Source organism: Octopus bimaculoides, chromosome 9, assembly GCF_001194135.2.
Source record: "Octopus bimaculoides isolate UCB-OBI-ISO-001 chromosome 9, ASM119413v2, whole genome shotgun sequence".
NCBI lineage: Eukaryota > Metazoa > Mollusca > Cephalopoda > Octopoda > Octopodidae > Octopus > Octopus bimaculoides.
In genome coordinates this window covers 29,150,520-29,168,263 of record NC_068989.1, presented here as the reverse complement: position 1 = coordinate 29,168,263, position 17,744 = coordinate 29,150,520, and the positions used below count along the sequence as shown (strand labels likewise).

At 34.1% G+C, this 17,744-nt stretch overlaps 1 protein-coding gene across 7 annotated transcripts in view; it reads left to right on the top strand.

The window, feature by feature from the left end:
- The window catches only part of LOC106869710 (phosphatase and actin regulator 1), a 389,302-nt gene that overhangs the window by 203,504 nt on the left and 168,054 nt on the right, over nt 1-17,744 (top strand). Inside the window, exon 1 of one of the 7 annotated variants that reach the window (XM_052970518.1) lies at nt 15,585-16,137. The exons of the other annotated variants lie outside the window; for them this stretch is intronic. Coding sequence (XP_052826478.1) covers nt 16,023-16,137 — 115 coding nt within the window. The 5' untranslated portion in view covers nt 15,585-16,022. Of the gene's footprint in view, nt 1-15,584; nt 16,138-17,744 lie in introns of those variants that run through there. 7 annotated transcript variants of the gene reach the window in all.

The window sequence follows — 17,744 nt, the reverse complement described above, 5'->3', positions numbered from 1 at the left end:
CTTCTCAAAAATAACCTGCAGTTGTTTCCTTCAAAATTCCTACATGCTCGAAATGTACATACATCAAGGTATATTTGTAGAAAATTTCACGAAAAAATATTCATTTTCCTGGAAGTTAAGAGGAATTTAAGTGGACTCTGTTGGAATTTCCGAAAATTGTCCCCCACCCCCATTCCAAAACACTTTCACCAAAAATTTTTGTAAATTCGGAATCTACATAATAAATCATATATGCATAGAAAATTTCATAAAAAAATATTCATTTTTCTGAAAGTTATGACCTTCCAAAGTCGGGGAGGGGGGGATGCTTTTGTGATAAAGCAAAGAAAACGTATCAACAATGCTATAGCTTATACCTTTCTAACAATCCAAAAGTCCTTTTATGTAATAAGCATTCTTTTAAATAAAGCTTAAAAAGTTTCAAGATCTTTTGTTCATTTAAAAAGGAAACTTCCAGATAAAGCTAATAAAACTGTTGACTATTAAAAAAAAAAATGAAGACCAATTTTGTGTACCAACCTAGCTTATACAGTTTTGCGAAAAAATATAGCAAATGAGTTGAAGTTAGTGTTGTAAAAATTTGTACAGCCATACAATTACTGATAAGGTTATAAAACCTATGTTAGAAACTAAAGTATTTTTATACCTCAAATGTGAGGTATAACAATATTTTAGGTATCTTAAAATATTTACCACTAAGCAAAAATTCAGTTTAAAAATGAATTGTTGAAATGTCTCTGAATATTGAAGAATAACAAGTTGAAAGACGGTGGGTGGGGGTTTAATTTTTCAGTTTGGGTTGACAAGTCCACAATTGTCAATAATGGCACACTTCTTATGGTGTTGCGACATTATCTTAATGACGTTGATAACAACACCCTTCTCATAGCGTAAGTACATTATTTCAATGATGTATGTGTACCAACACAACTGAGGAATCTGTTTTTATTAAGATCTAAGTTTGACAGAAACAAAATCTCATAGGAAAATATATCATTTGCAATTGATTATGCTACCTCAGTGGCCAAGAGGCATTTGATAAAAACCTATCCTGTAATCATCACAGTATATTTGCATTGTTCACAAACATAGTCATTTAGCAAAATATGTATCCTATTCTACATTATTCACTTAATTTAATTATCAAAACTATCAATAAAATAAAATCACATAGCAAAACTGATCGCCTGTTGAGGAAGCTTTGTTTTAAGTATAATGAAAGTAAGACATCTTTTAGATGTATGGAACTCACAGATAAAGCTAAATGGATTGTCAACTTGGTGAGAATAATAGCCCCTTGACCAAAGGTCATGCTAAGTGAATATATGGTGTTAATAGAAGAAAAGAATAGCAAGGCTTGTAAGGATGTAAATTGTAGTAGATGAAAAATACACTTGAAGAACTTAAATTTATGAAATTAATTGGCACACATATGCACATAAGTCCAGTCAAGCATAGCTGGCATGATAATAAATGAAAATAATGTGTTAGAAATTTAGTAGCTTCACTCATCTCGTAAGTTTTGTTTATATTGCTAGTAGTAATTATATAATTGACAGTTCTATCTAGTCAATAAAATAGTATAAATGAAATATTACATAAATACTTTCATCCAAAATATAATTAGCACCTAGGTTTTCTTTTGCTGTTGAATATCAGATCACTTATAAATAGCATGCTAGCAAGAGATTTAACTCTTTGAGCTGTATATCCATGCAAACATCCAATTAATAACTAATTAATTACATTAGAGAAAGAAAAAAAAAGGTATTATCAATCAAAACAACAAGGATCAATTATCATGATAGATTCCTGGTAAATTTCAAGCAAAATATTTATTAAACAAATGCTAGAACTATTTTCTCTGAAGCAACAAAGAACATCAAACATAATATATAATTATCTATTAATAATGAAAGTAATTGAGGTTCATTATACCACTGTCAGTTGGCAGGGGGAATGGAGAGCAGGGAAAAAAGAGAAAATCCGAATATGGGTTTTTTAAATTATTTACAATCTTTCCTGTAACATGGACAATTTCCACAATTCTACAATGAAGACTTAACCATCTGAAAATTTTAACAGTTCTGGTAGAAATGGTAACAGCTGTGGCATAGTGAAATCAATAATGTCCCCACGCAATCCTCAATAGAGATAGATTAACTGCCAACATTTAATGTAATAGGTTTGTCATAAAAAAGACAAATCACAAGGATAGGAAAACAAAATCTGTGCCTGAGGAAAGAAATGTAAAGATTTCATATATTAATGTTTTTAATGCAACCTGTCGTTAAAACTGTGGTGGAGATCATTCAGTACAATGGCTGCAGAACCTAGCCATTTGTGAAATAGAACATGATATTGTCACCAGCTATCATAATGTTACATATTTTAAATGGGGGTCACTGAAAAAAAGCATATTTATCCTTTTCTATTCAATTGAAATGATAAACATTTTAGTTTTTTTTTTTTTTTAACTATAGCATCAAATGCAAATGTGTATGAAATATCAATGAATGATATAGATGGGAAATGCAAAGAAAAAAAAACCTTTTCAAAACAGTCAATATTTTTGTAGTTCAAAAATTGCAATTTATGCCATAAAATGTCCTCTAGAATTAGCCAGAGCTAATAATGACAAACTCTCTTTTACTTGTTTAGTCAAGCAAATCAACCCCTGACTTATTCTTTGTAAACCTAGTACTTATTCTATCGGTCTCTTTTGCTGAACCGCTAAGTTACACATCAGCATCGGTTGTCAAGTGATGTTGGGAGGACAAACACAGACACACACATACGTATAATATATACATATATACGATGGGCTTCTTTCAGTTTCCGTCTACCAAATCCACTCACAAAGATTTGGTCGGCCCGGGGCTATAGTAGAAGACACTTGCCCAAGGTGCTACGCGGTGGGACTGAACCCGGAATCATGTGGTTGGTAACCAAGCTACTTACCACACAACCACTCCTACGCCTATAGATATTGTTAAACACACCTCTGCAAATGCAATGTACACAAGCAATTCACTTTAAATACAACGAACAGTGAAACTGTTTTAGCAGATCACCAAATGGGGTTCATTGCAAGTAATGGGTTAATCCCCCTGTAACATGGATGCAGCACATCCCCTCCTCGGGATTGTAGACTTCCAAGTTACATGGTGACCTCTATATTACTAGTGATACGAAAAAGTACACATTGCAAAGTGATTGCTGTTAGGAAGGGCATCAAGCCACTGAAACAATGCCAAAACAGAGACCAGAGCATGATACACAGAAGGAGATATATCTAAGGATTTACCAAAAATTGGAGAGGAACCTACCTGTCTTTTTAACATGTTTTCTCTCTTGTGTGTAGCTAGGGAATGTTTGCTACTTTAAGGGACAGTGTGGGAGGCTGGTTGGGGTGGAGAGAAGGAAGAGCAATGTAGAATTAAAAGGATTTTTTTGTTTCTGGTCTAGTCCGTCATGGTTCAGTGGTTTTTGGGACTGGTCTTAGAGGTCAGAATGGTTTGAGTGTGTGTGTCTCTGTGCAAGTCTCTATGTGTGTGTGTATATACATGTGTTTGTGTGGGCTGTTTTTGATTGGTCCCAGAGTTTACTGTGGCGTGTGTATATGGGTTTGTGTGTTTTATATTTGGTAGGATGGGGTATATATGTGTGAACGTTTGTGTGTATGTGTGTGATTAATATTTGGGTGTACAGCTGAAGATGGTTGCTCAAGGTGTGATGCAGTGGAACTGAACCCAAAACCATGTGGTTGGGTAGAAAACTTTTTAATCAGACAGCAACACCTATGCCTGTAAGTCTGAATACAAAAGATAGGATGATCAGGGCTAGAATATCTTTGATCATAGACCTCCTTGATCAGTGCCACCAAACAATAATAACAAACTAACAATACAAAGATATACCAAAGATTTCATACATAAAAAATATTGTTGGTGGAGACACTTCAGCTCTGCTACAAAATGTTTATTTATAGTCATCTGTTACACAGAACTACCAGGAAAAAATAGTTATGATAACAAATTAAACTTGTAAAGGAGAAAGAGAGAGAGAGAGAGAGAGAGGGGAGTGAGAGAGATGGGGGTATGTACTTTAAGAGAGAGAAACAGACAAACATATTTACAGTCGTGGCCAAGAAAATATAAAAATTAAAATATTTACATTTCTACTTCATTTTTCTGAATGCGATTTTTACTGTATATACTTTAAAGTATGTTCATTATTTACAATAAATTTGGTAGGGAGTGATTAATAACTATATAATCTATAAGAGAAAAACACAAAGTGGACAAAATTAGAGAACACATGGCATAAAATTAAAGAAATCAAAATTGTGCCAGAAATTTTTACAATCCACATCAATATATTAATAAGGTGTGTACAATCACTTCTTTTTAATGACTTCAGCGTATCTCCATCCACAGGATTTGACCAATTTCTCACATTGTTCTGACATTTTATTCTATTCTTACTGTTAAAGAATCCTGATGATAACGAGTTGGGGCCAAATTTGATAGTTTGCATAAAAAGAAAACAAAACACAATATTCCATCCAAAAATATAAGTATTTTTTTAAAAAATCAAAAAATATCAACTACATTATGGCTAGGAGATAACAGTTTACTCAAAGTAGCCATCCCCAGCTTCCACCACAGCCTCATGATGGCTCTGGAACCTCTTTGTCCCTAGAAAGATCTTTGAACACCTCCATGATCTTAGTCATCAGTTTGGCCTTGGTGTTTCAGGCAGAGCAGTTGCTGTCTTTTTCAACTGCATCCCGCACAAGGGGTTACATTTGTGGGAATTAGGAGGCCATAAATTGGAGCTGATGAAGTTGTAGAAATTCTCCAACTACTTCCAACCCTTTCCAAAGGTATGGCAAGGAGTCAAATCCTGTTGCCACACATGTGGCCTTCCAGCAGTCACCCTTTCCAGCTGCGGTTTGGCCATAGTCTTTGGCAGCTTCATGTAGCCATCTGAATTGAGCCTAAGATCCTGTTCAAAGATGTAGTTATGAATTCTGACATGTGGATGCAGTCAGAACAACTATTGTGTCCGTCTCTGTTGCAGTTGTCTATGTTGCATCTTGCAGCCTTTACAGTTATGATATTGGTGTTTTGATACCTGGTGTAAATCAGGTAATATTCAGATGGTTTCCAGTCCTTCATGTCAGCTAACTTTTTCTCAACCCTTTATGCTCTGTTTTGCTATTGACTGTTCACCAATACATGAAGCTGCTCTTGAAAAGAGGAGGCATAAAAATTGTCAAATTTAGCCTAAACACCCTGTATATAATTACTCAAAGAATACACAAAGTTTAATGAGGTGAGTTTTGTTTGTCAGTTTAGACAGGTTGTTATAAACTTCCATATCATTACCAAATAGATTCTGTTATTCTAAACACCTGTTATTCCTGTCAACACTGTATTGCATCAACATTTGCTCACCATCTACAAATGTTAGGGCTTTATGCAGGACTGATGCTAACACCAGACTTATAAAATCAGAATTATTTAGAATCTCTTCTCAATGATGGAAGGATAGAATGGGATGTATCTTTATGTTTGAAACTGTCTTTGCATCTCAGCAGTTCTCTTGAAACCAACAACTGGTGTGTTATTTAATGTTATTTATATTTTGAATTTGATATTAATATCATATTGATTTTATTTGATAAGAACTAGAAATTATTGTTTAGCCCTGGGCATTCCTGCATGAGCAAAGCAACCCTCAGATACATTTCAGCCATACCATCTCATTTTTACCTTTATTTATTTCTACTTTTTTGTTTTTGCAGACATAGTGTATCTAGAACTACATTTATCTAGAACTGCATTACCTTATATGCTCTCCCTTTTGTTTTATGACCATTGTATGCAAGTTCAGGGAGATTTGGCTGCTATTTCTTGCAAGTCAAGCAACAACAAAAATAGTGGCCTGTTTGTTGGCTTGTAAATTGTTATCCCTGTCAGTCAGTTAATAGTTAATCAAATGTTCTAAGTCCTGTACTCATTATATCATAGCATAACAATACTTTACTATTCAATTATTATTTTGTTGTCTGGAGAGAGTCATACTGTTTTAATGCCTTAATATGTAGCACATGCACCAGTTCAATTTCCATTCATTATTGATATATTTTTTTCTTCCAAAATTTTTATTGCTTTTGCAACCTTGTCAATGGATGTTGACTCTGTTATTGGAGTTATCTGTCTGTTTGTACATGTGTGTGTGTGTGCCAGTGTGCATGTGTTTGTGTATGCATGTATGTACATCATATGCGTGTGTGTACGTATGTATAAATGTATTCTGCATATTCATGTGTGTGTATGAGTTCGTGTGACTATGTATGTACATCTGTTATGTATGGATATGCATCTCCATATGTCTTTGTGTGTATGCGTGTGTGTGGAGTGTATGTGTGTATATGGTCGTGTGTTTCCATCTCCTTTTGTGTGTGTGTCTGTCTATATTGCCTATGTACCGAATACCTATGCATCTATCTGTTTACTTACATATCCATTCACCTACCCATATATATAAATGTGTCTACCTAACATCCTATTAGCAAATGTACCTATGTAAGTATATTATGTGGGTATTGGGGTATCACTGCCTTCAGTGTGTATTTCCTATTTAGTACAGGGGGTGTTTCATTTATGAGGATGTACTCCTGTATTTGTCTGAGTGATGGGTCCTTCGAGTGCTTGGATAAAATGCAGATATCCATACACCTGAAGGATCCATCACTCTGACAAATACAGGAGTACATCCTTGTAAATGAAACACCCCCTGTACTAAATAGGAAATACACTTAGAAGGCAGTGGTACCCAAATACCCACATAATATACTTGCATAGGAACATTTGCTAGTAGGATGTTAGGTAGACAAATTTATATATATGGATAGGTAAATGGATATATAGGTAAACAGATAGATACATAGGTAAGTAGATTAATAGGTACATAGGTAATATAGACAGAAAAGCACATACACAAAAAGAGACAGAAACACATGACCATATACACACATATACGCATACACACAAAGACATATGAAGATACATACCCATACATAACAGACGCACGTACACAGTCACACAAACTCATACATGTAGACACTCAAACACGCACACACAAGGAGACAGGTACACACATAAATATACACATATATACACAAACACACATGCACACTGACACACATACATGCACACAAATAGACAAAAGGAGCGCAGCTCAAATAATGGACAGAGCCAACATCCATTGACAACGATGTACTTGTGAGAGAGAGAGAGAATGTGTGAGTGAGTGAGTGAATGAGTGAACGTGTGTGTTCACATGTATGTGTGGCACTCTCTCTCTCTCTCTCTCTCTCTCTCACGCACACACATCCATTTCATATACACATTCATACATCTTTCACTTTCTCCTCTCTTTCATTTTAAAATGAAAGTAAGGGGTAATTTTCAGGTACTACTTAAATACAGAGGTCCTGACCCATCTACGTAATGATATAAAAGGAATGTAACCCTAACGAGTGTGCACTGTTTGGGACCTCTGTATTTAAGTAGTGCCAAAACCTCTGCTCATGTAAGCTGATTACTATTGTTTGCATAGTTTCAATTAAATAAGTCCAGAAGTACCATATATTCCCATTCTACAAACTGGCAACCAATTCCATGAATACTTTACTGGGCAAGGCTGGGTAGTAAGTCTAGAATGCTATAAAAGTTATTAAATGCAAAAAGGGCATTACTTCTGCCGCACCCTGTATTTCTTCTCTGTTATTAGACTATTTTATGCTATTAGAGCACATTTTCATTTTTATAAAACTTGTTGCTTTAAAGAACTTTCAGAAAATATAGCATTATTCTTTGTACAAAACAAAGAAAAAGTTGCTGAAAAGTAGGTATTTAACTAAAGTTAAAGTATCAGTAACCTAAGATCTTGCATTGATCTGTGACTTTAGAATCATAAATTTCTTTTTTATTGAATTTTATGATACTCAGCATTAAGAAACAGACTATATTATTGATTTTAATTGTTATTTATTCATGTATTTATTTTTTGCCTATGGAAAATAATATATCTTTCCTCAGTGCAGTGTTTAATATTTTGTCTTCAGCTTTCCACAGGTCAATAAAGCATCAGTCAAAATGTTTGGGGTTGACATAGGTTAATTTCAGACATTATACCTATGGTTAATATCAATATTTTGAACATCTAAAGAAAATAAGATCTATGCCCTAAAAAGAAAATTCCTATAGTACCAACTTGTTTTTCACTGTTAAATAAATAGATCTTTGTCAGTTTTGATGATAAATCACCCCCTCTTTCAATCAAAGGAACTATCTACTCATTGAATTGTAAATATAACTATTTCCATATACCTTTTATGTTAGGTAAGATTATTGTTAAAAAAACTTGTTGAAGGTGCCATGCATTGAATACTTCATGATTGCAAAATATACTTCTTAACTATTCTGCCATGCTTGCTAAATGTAATATTTCTCTCTCTCTCTGTGGCTGTCTGTCTGTTTGTCTCTCATTGGTAACCATTGAACATCAGACTGGGCTAAAATATATTTGGCGCTAGGTTTTAGATTGTAGGTGTAAAGTGTAAACTGGGCACATCTCATACAAACACAGGATGATACAAGGGTAAGAAATGTTGGTATGTCCATACATTCGCTGCCCTAACTGGTATGTCCTTACAACCACTGTCTCTACTGTACCACATGGCATGACTTTACAGCTACTGTCCCTAGTGGGTAGTCTTGGCAGTTATTGTCCCAACTATGATGCTTTCTTTCAGTCAGTATCTCATCTGTAGCCTTTTTACAACATCCTAAAAGTGACTTCTTTATAGACACAGTTTCAACTATGACCTCTTTGAACTGTTATCACAACTTTGGCAACCTGTCAGCTCCCATTCTATCTGTCCAATTTTTACTTTAGTTACAATGCCTCTATACAGTTGTATTTTTCTTGACCTTCCCCATTTCCTGTAATTTAATTTTGTTTTTGTAATCTCTTCATGGGCACAGACATAGTTTTGTGTTTAAGAAGCTCACTTTGCAAGCACACGGGTTTCATGTTCAATTCCAGTGTGTGACATGTTTTCTACTATAGCCCCAGGCTGACCAATTTAGTGGGCAGAAACTCTACAGAAGTTTGTCATATATCTAAATGTGTCTTTTTTGTTTGCATTTGTCCCCTTTACCACTTTTGGTTTGTTTATATTCCTGTATCTTAACGATTCAGTAAAAAGTACCAATAGAATAAAGTATCAGACTTTAAAAAAATAAGTACTTGGGTTAATTTTTTCAACTAAGCTCTTCAAAGCAGTGCCCTAGTGTGAGTGCATCTCAATGACTGTAAAAAAATAAAAGAAAAAGATATGCATTGTTTTCCTCTCCAGCTTAGGTTATATTTTTCATAAATTAGTTTGGCACATTCTACTGTCTAAAAGTAGTTTCTGTTCTGATCTTAGCTGGATTGAGTTTAGTACTCACTTGTATTCATGTCAGTTTAGAGTGACTTTACTGTTGAGGTGGGTAGGTGGGTGGGTGGTGGGGCATGATTTCAACTAAATTAGATTCCAGAATTTACATTTGATGGCTGATGAAAGGTTATTATAAGCTTGAGGCTTACATTTGATCAATTCAATAGGAACAGGAGAAATTAATTATGAGACGAATACAATTGTTTTTTTAATTAATTTGAATGAGTGCTGAAAATGGTTGTGTGTGTTTGTTGAATCCTTGATGTCAAATGGAGCGACTCAAGTGATTGTTACAGAGCAACAATAGTATTATGTGTTTAATTAATTGATGCATACCACTTATTAGAGACTGTTTCTTAAAGACAATATGGGCTTGTAAAGAAACCTTGCTTCTAGTCAGTTGGAAGAATCTTTATTAAAGAATAAAGTACTTTGTCTATTCTTTTACATGTTACACACCGTAAATATTTCCAATTTTTATACATTTATCAAATTACCATTCAAGCTATTTTCAATGGTTTAAGCCTGCTGGTGTATGAATATATATTATAATGCTAAACTTGAATGATTTATTCTCTTTCTCTAGCTAGCTAGGTAGATAAATAAACCATTTCTAACCTGTAGAGTTTCTTTCAACTTACGACATTGTATCGTCGTCATCATCATCGTTTGACTGAAAACTGGTAAGCCAGGGAGCTGCACCAGGCTGTAATCCAATTTGGCAATGTTTCTACAGCTTGATGCCCTTCCTAATGCCAACCACTCTGAGAGTGTAGTGGATGCTTTTTACATGCCACCAGCATGGGTGCAACTGATGTGACACCAGCATCAGCTATGACTCTGATCTCACTTGGCTTGACAGGTCTACACAAGCACAGTATATTGCCAAAGATCTCAGTCACCTGTCATTGCCTCCATGAATGCCCAATGCTTGGATGGTTCTTTTTTTATGTGCCACCGGCAGAGGTGCCAGTCAGATGACAGTGGCATTGGCCATGACTCTGATTTCACTTGGCTTGACATGTCTTCACAAGCACAGCATATCACCCAACGATTGAAGGGTGCTTTTTATCAAAAGTTTTTTTACCAAAAATTATTCAAAACTTTTCAGGTCTGTTCCATTCCACCGCCACCATCACACATACTCTATGATGATATTCATGTCTCTTTTATTCCATACATCTTATTGCTAATAACAACATTTACTAATAATTACAGGAAGTAACTTCAAAGTTCATTAGTAGTAGTGAAACTTGACAAAATCTTCAAAATCTTAACAAGCCTATAGCTATTGACTAGATTTGAATTTTGTGTGGAAACATTTTTTGTAACTGGCTAATAGTATCAAAATTGTACTTGTGTACAAAATTAGATTCATGTAAATTCTTTGAAACACTTGAGAAATTATGCAGCTTTTATTTTCTTTTAGTAACATGAATAAGATCATAAAAATACTTTCTGCACATGTCAAGCAAATGTAGATGATCCTTTCAACCTTTGCTAGCATGTTAACCTGTTTGATACTAACCCATGTTAGGTCACTCCTGACTTAATAATACAAACTTCCTGATTTAAACTGATCTACATTCAAAACTTTCATGAAAATTTTTTGTTAATTAATGTTCCTAATAACTGGTTAACAAGAACAAAGTTATTTTGTGAAATTCTTCATTATTTTCCAAATGAACAGAAACAGAATGGTAAGAAAAGAGTTAACATAGACAAATGTAAAACATAACTCTGTCTTTAAATTTAACTTTTATTAATAGTCTGTATATTTCTGAATTATGTTATTTCATAAGTATTTCAGGTTTTTGTCCCCCCTCCCACTGCTTTCCCAATATTGCTATTCAACTCCAAAGAAATTAAGCATTCAATGCCTTCTGAGCATGTATAATATTTCAGCATTGTATTAATTGATTGGTTCAATCATATATATCTGTCACTCATTAACTAACATTATTCACTAAATATATTGTCTTCTTTAAAAATATGTCCTGTTTTGACATCTAATACATGCTACACTTACAGAATATCGACTAGTTTTTTTCCTTCACTTGTTGTATTGTATATTTTATACCATTGAATCAATTATGTCAATAATTATTATTAAGAATCAGTTTGTTTGCTTTAGTATTAGTTATATGTATCGTTAAATATTTAAGTCATACATTTAATTCCATTACAGTTCTATTAAGTTTCCAAACTGAATAACTTGATCTATATTACAAGGGTTCGTAGAGCTCCATCATAGTTTAGATTTCTTCACTATTGAGCATCTCATGGTTTTAGGTACGAAATTTTGTATTTTGGAGTATGAGATTGACATAATTGTGTCCTGCTTCTATATACATCTTTTTCTTTTTGTAGCAGAATTCATAATAGTCTGATCTCTTTTCTCTATTCATTGTCCACAGTGAAATTGACCAAACCTTTGTCTATTGACTGTTTTTAAACTAGAAACTTGTTGTTTTAAAAACAACAACCAACCTTTCTTCATATATTCAGCTGAGAGGTTCTTTTTTTTTTTTTTACGGTTTAATTTTCATAATGATATTTGTACTGGAAAGGTAAAGCATCCCTATGTTACTGTTATTATAGTTGAATTATGCATCCTGCGAGAAAGTTTGTCCTAATTCTACTAACACTTCACCTGAAAAATCCCTATGTTGAAGCTATGGTCTTAGCTTTCAACTGTTTCTGTAAATATTCTTGTGGTGAATGTTAAATACCTCAAATTAAGGTCTTACCCTTAAATATGCAACTGGGACACACAGTGCCAAATAGCCTAAGTAATAGGCTTGTTTTCGAGTTATATTTCTTACATGATGATAGGGTTTTTTTTTAATGATTGCTTACTTTGGCACCCCAGTAGTGTCTTTCATGTTTTATATTGGCTACATTTATAACATGATATTTCTAAAACAATCACCAGTGACCATCTTACTTTGTCTAAAGACACATGAAAAAGTTTTTCAGTGGACGTTCAGCAATGTAACACTTTTTTTTAAATTTTTTTTTTACATCCAGTTCATTCTGAAGCCTCCAATAAGACAACTTGATTTTGCAAAGGTCAAGAACATTACCATTCTTCCTCCCTTCTCCTGCTGTAGGTGCAAGTACAGTTGAGCAATTAAGAAATCTACTTCTCATCCACATAGCTTTGGGTTCAGTTTCACAGAATGGCACCTTAGGCAAGAGTTTTCTACTATAGCCTCAGGCCAACCACTGTCTTGTGAGGGAATTTGGTAGACAGAGACTGAAAGGCGCTTAAAGTGTGTGTGTGTGAAAATGTTTACAAAACTCTGCTGAACTACAGCTATGGATAGTAAAGTCACTTGTTATGGTTGGACTGCAGTGTGTGACCCTAGTTGTTGTTCCCTATTAATAAATTGTCCACCAGCTCTCTGTTTTTGAATTCCTCTGGAATAAAGAGTCCCTTTCTTGATAAGTGGGTAAGGAACTTTTTTTATTTAGTTGGCCATAAAAATCCTGCCTTAAATTTTATCTCATCTAAATCATACTAGCCAGGAAAAACTGACTTTAAAGAAAACACAAATACTTTTGAAATCTGTGAGACAGGGACCCAACTATATAGTAGTTGTTTGTAAAAATGGTGTTAAATGATAACTGTTGGTCTGGTCTTGATCAAATTTATTCATTTGTGATGAAAGCCTTTCTATCATTTCTTGTAAATATTGTCAAAACACTTTTCATAGATTTTATTCATGCTCCATTAATCTACATCTAAGTCACAGAATTTGAGTTTTAGATGGAAATTAAACTTTTTGACCTTTATATTTTGGGGCTACAGTTTAATTCTGATGTTTGCATCTTGGTGTCTTCTATCATACCTTTGGGTCAACCAAAACTTTATGAGGGAAATTTGGTAGATGGAAATTGTGGAAGTGTGTCAGAGACTCCAACACCTAGCCTCTGGATGTCTTCAACAGTTCAGTGATTTCTGAGCACTGTAAAGTTCATGGTTTTCTTAAACCAGTGTAAATTTCTCCTTGTGTTTTTCTATGTGACTTACCCAGAAAGTTAAGTATAAAAGAACATTATTATGGCAACTTTTTCTCTATTTTGCTGGATGTCTAAAAAACACTACTGGAGTCTAACACTTACTTGTCTTTTTCTTTTATTGTCATTTAGTCATATTCCTGTTCAATCTCATATTCAGTTATAAGGGTACATCTTCTCTATCTTTATAGGCAAGAAATGGGTCATCATCAAAATCGAGATGTTGAAATTCCTTTGTTTTTGTTATTCCTTTTTGTATACCCTCCAATTCTGTGTAAAAATCAGTATTTATTGTAAAAAGGAAGATTGATGACATCATGCAACTTTGCCTAAAGACATTGATGATACAGAACTACTCCAAATTGGGTAGATTAAACTAGTAATTACCATTAATTTATATAATGACTCAATATAAGACAGAAGCATTTTCTCGTCTTCAGTCATGATCAATTTTTAAGTGATTTATTCTGGATACTTTTCCACTTCACACTTAACTGCAGCTTGTTGCACACTCCTTATATTAGTTATTTTTATATAAATATTCTTTATTTTTTGTAAATAAGTATTCATAAGGCAACCCAGAGAAAGGAGTAAAATATTATATAAGAGCTAGGAAAAATTCTAAACCAATATACACATTTGTTCCCCTGCCTTTAGTTGAATCAAAATTTTTAAGGAGAAATAGAAATGTATCAAATATACCTTTACTTTATTCTAAAATCTGTCGGAGCCTGCTGCAGTTTTTTGTTAAATATCACCCAAGCTGCTTTCTGATCAGTAGGTTGGTCCTCTCCAAAGTTGTATTTAATACCTTGCTTGTCAAAGTTAATTGTCAGTTATCTATATCATTTGGTTTTATCATAAGTAATGCTGAAGTCAAATACCATTATCATTATCATTTTATAACTTTTTAGTGTCAATCAATATTGTCACATGTGTATGTATGGTGTGCACTTTAACTAAGCTCTTCTGAGCTGAATCGACAAATTGTTTGTAATTTTCCATTGAATCCACTGAAAATCCACTGCTAATGTTTTTGTAAAAAGCAGTAATGTCACCACAACAGATTATTTGTTGCTGTTAAAATATAAGGCTAGTTTTGATTTTCCCTTCATTCTTTTCCTGGTTTCAGACATTGGACTAGGGCACTTCTTTTTATGGTACAGTAGATTCATAAGTGCCAGTACTCTGGAATACTGAAAGGTGAAGTAATCATGGCCTTGATCAAAAGTGTCAATTAAAAACAAAAATAATTTTTGAATTAATAGTTGATGATTAGTAATAGTAAGTACTCCATTTATAAAGTTATTATTGCAAAAGTTAGGTTAAAACAATTTTTTTGTTATTTTAGCCACAGGTTTTTTATAATTGTGTTAACTTATGATCAAAGGCTATCTAGCCTAGGCCATTCCATTATATTTTTCTTCAGACATAGTGTCTATTAAGTTTACTTACTTTGGCCCTGTTTTTTTAAGAGTGTAGAATGTAGTTTGAGGGATATTTGGCTGCTATTACTAACAGGTTGAGCAGCCTGCTTCCTCATGAAATACATAATAAACATATAACACATGTGAGAATGCATGTGCACTCAAGTGTGAGTGTACATGTGCATGCAAGTGTGTGTGAGAATGCATATGTACATAAGTGTGAGTGTACATGTATACACACATGCACACCTAAATGTATCTGTCCACTCATTTGCTTTGATGTGAAAGAACACACAGACAAGTAATGAATAAAGGTAGACGAGGGAGTGGGTGCTGTGTGTATAAAGTGTTCTGTCAGGTTACTTATATGAAATTACACTAGATTCTTCATCACCACTACCTTCTCTAGCAACATTGCATCTGTATGCACCCCACATTCTTTCTCAGAATTGATTTATTGATTACATGTGTAGCTGGCTGTTATTAAAGCTTCTACTTCTGTTGCCTTATGTGCAGCTAGTATTGTTGCTGCTGCTGCTGCTACTACTACTACTACTACTACTACTACTACTACTACTACTACTACTACAATCGTTGCCACTACCATTGCTGCTGCTACTGCCCCTACATTTGATGCCGCTGTTCCTTCTCTTTCTATAAACTGACAATGATAACAAGCTGATTGTAAATTGCCCCACACTTTTCTCTCTAATAATATATTTGGAAGCAAAGCTACTTTGTTGCAGTCCATTAACAAAAACACCTTTGTTGTTATTTCTGGTTGAAAATACAGTCTGATCAAAGAATAATTGCCTTCTGGATCCACTGGCTCCTTTTAATATGATTGATTCTTCTGTCATCTCTGTGTAAACAGTTTTCTTCTCATTGGTACTATCACTACAATAGTACTTTCATCATTCCCTTGTGTTTTTGTAGTTGTTAATTTTTATTGTACTGTTGTCAACTCACGATCTACAGTTTAGTTTTTCTTTGTGTGCACACACACACACACACACACAAATCAACATACTTTTCCCAAACAAACTGTCTCTATGCAACATGTACATAAGAAAATGGATAATGTTTTGATGGAGTATAAATATTGTGTAACTCTTGCCAATATGGAATTGTACAAGACAAAGTATCTTGTATTCCTACCAGTCACAGGTTAGATATGTTGCTTATTTTAAAATTCTAGTCTGCATGCACATGTTTGTGTCCATGCATATATTTATGCACATGCAGGTGCATCTTCCTTCCAGCTTTTTGATTTTAAATTATTTATGTAATTTTTGTTTTTTGTGTTTATCATTGTATTAGACTTGAAAATTGTCCAACCATGATGTGAACAATTTTGGCAAACTTTACATTGATTTATATCATGTTTTGCATCTGTCCTGAATTCATGTGTGGGGTCCTGTTTCAAATTAAAAAGGATATTTGGAACACTGTCTTGAGTTTTTTTTTTTTAAGCAGTATACAGACTGGAGTTTAAAAAGTTATATGTTGTGCAGTTTTGTGTTAAAAATGAATGCATGTTGTACTGTCCAAAATTCAGAATATGAAAAACATTGTCTTGGTGTCAAAACAAGCCCTAATGATAACTTGTAATTCAATATTGTTTGTACTAAATAAGTCGGTGGAAGCCTTCAGTGAAGTCCTCCATTTCAATAAAGCAAATAACAGCATGTTCATTTATCATTGATTTCATTGCTGATGTTTTGATGGTTAATTTTAAATTACTCAATAAGCTGCTAATCGTTATAAATGCATGTATGTAGATATTTATTTCTTATTGAATAATAACACTTCTTCCTAATTTTGACCCAAAGCCAATATTTTTAGATGGGGTTTAGTCAATTACATCAACCCTAGTACTCGGCTGGTACTTCTTTCAACCTTGAAAGGATGACAGGCGAAGTCAACCTCTGCAGAATATGAACACAGAATGTAAAGACAAAATGCCCTTAACCTTTTCATCCAGCATGCTTACGATTCTGCTCACCACGTTTTTGTTGTTGATAATGATGATGGCAATGATGGTTGTCATTATTATTATGTCTAACATTTCTTTGCCACCAGCAACAGCTTCAGCCACTCATCAAAGTTCTGTGGTTTGATGTTTGTTATTGTATTGAGTGAGTCATCATTGATGTATCTATCTATAGGCGACAGTCAGCCTCTACCTCCTCCTGTCTGTCTGTCTCTCTCACTAGTTCATGTCTCAACTCTATTGTGTGTGCTGGGGATGGTTATATTGCTAGTTCTTAAAATCTCTTTTGGTTTAAAGAATTCCCTGTATTTTTAACTATATGTTTGAAAATACAAATGTATGTAGATCAACTAGTTTGTGTGTGTGTGTGTGTGTGTGTGTGTGCGCGTGCGCACGCGCGTGTGCGTGCACATGTTTGTGAATTCCTACTTGTACATACACGTGTTAGAATTTGGTGGCAAAGGAGGGAGTATACCTGGAAAGGCAAGGCCTGAGGTTATGTTTTTGCACATTGTTGTTTAGCTGAAGGCCACTCCTGATTCAAAATGCAAATTAGAGCTTTTATTTTGTTTCAACTAAAAATAATGACTTATAAGTCAAGGGATTCAAATAATAACTAAATATGTGAATAAAAAAGTGTGGAGGCAGGGGTGATCAAATTACTTCGATAAAATACATCAGGGACCTTCATATTATTCACTTCCTTATTTTTCTTCAGTCACAATACACCTGCATTCCAACATGACCATCCGATCTCTTTTGGCCAATTTAAAGATCCTCA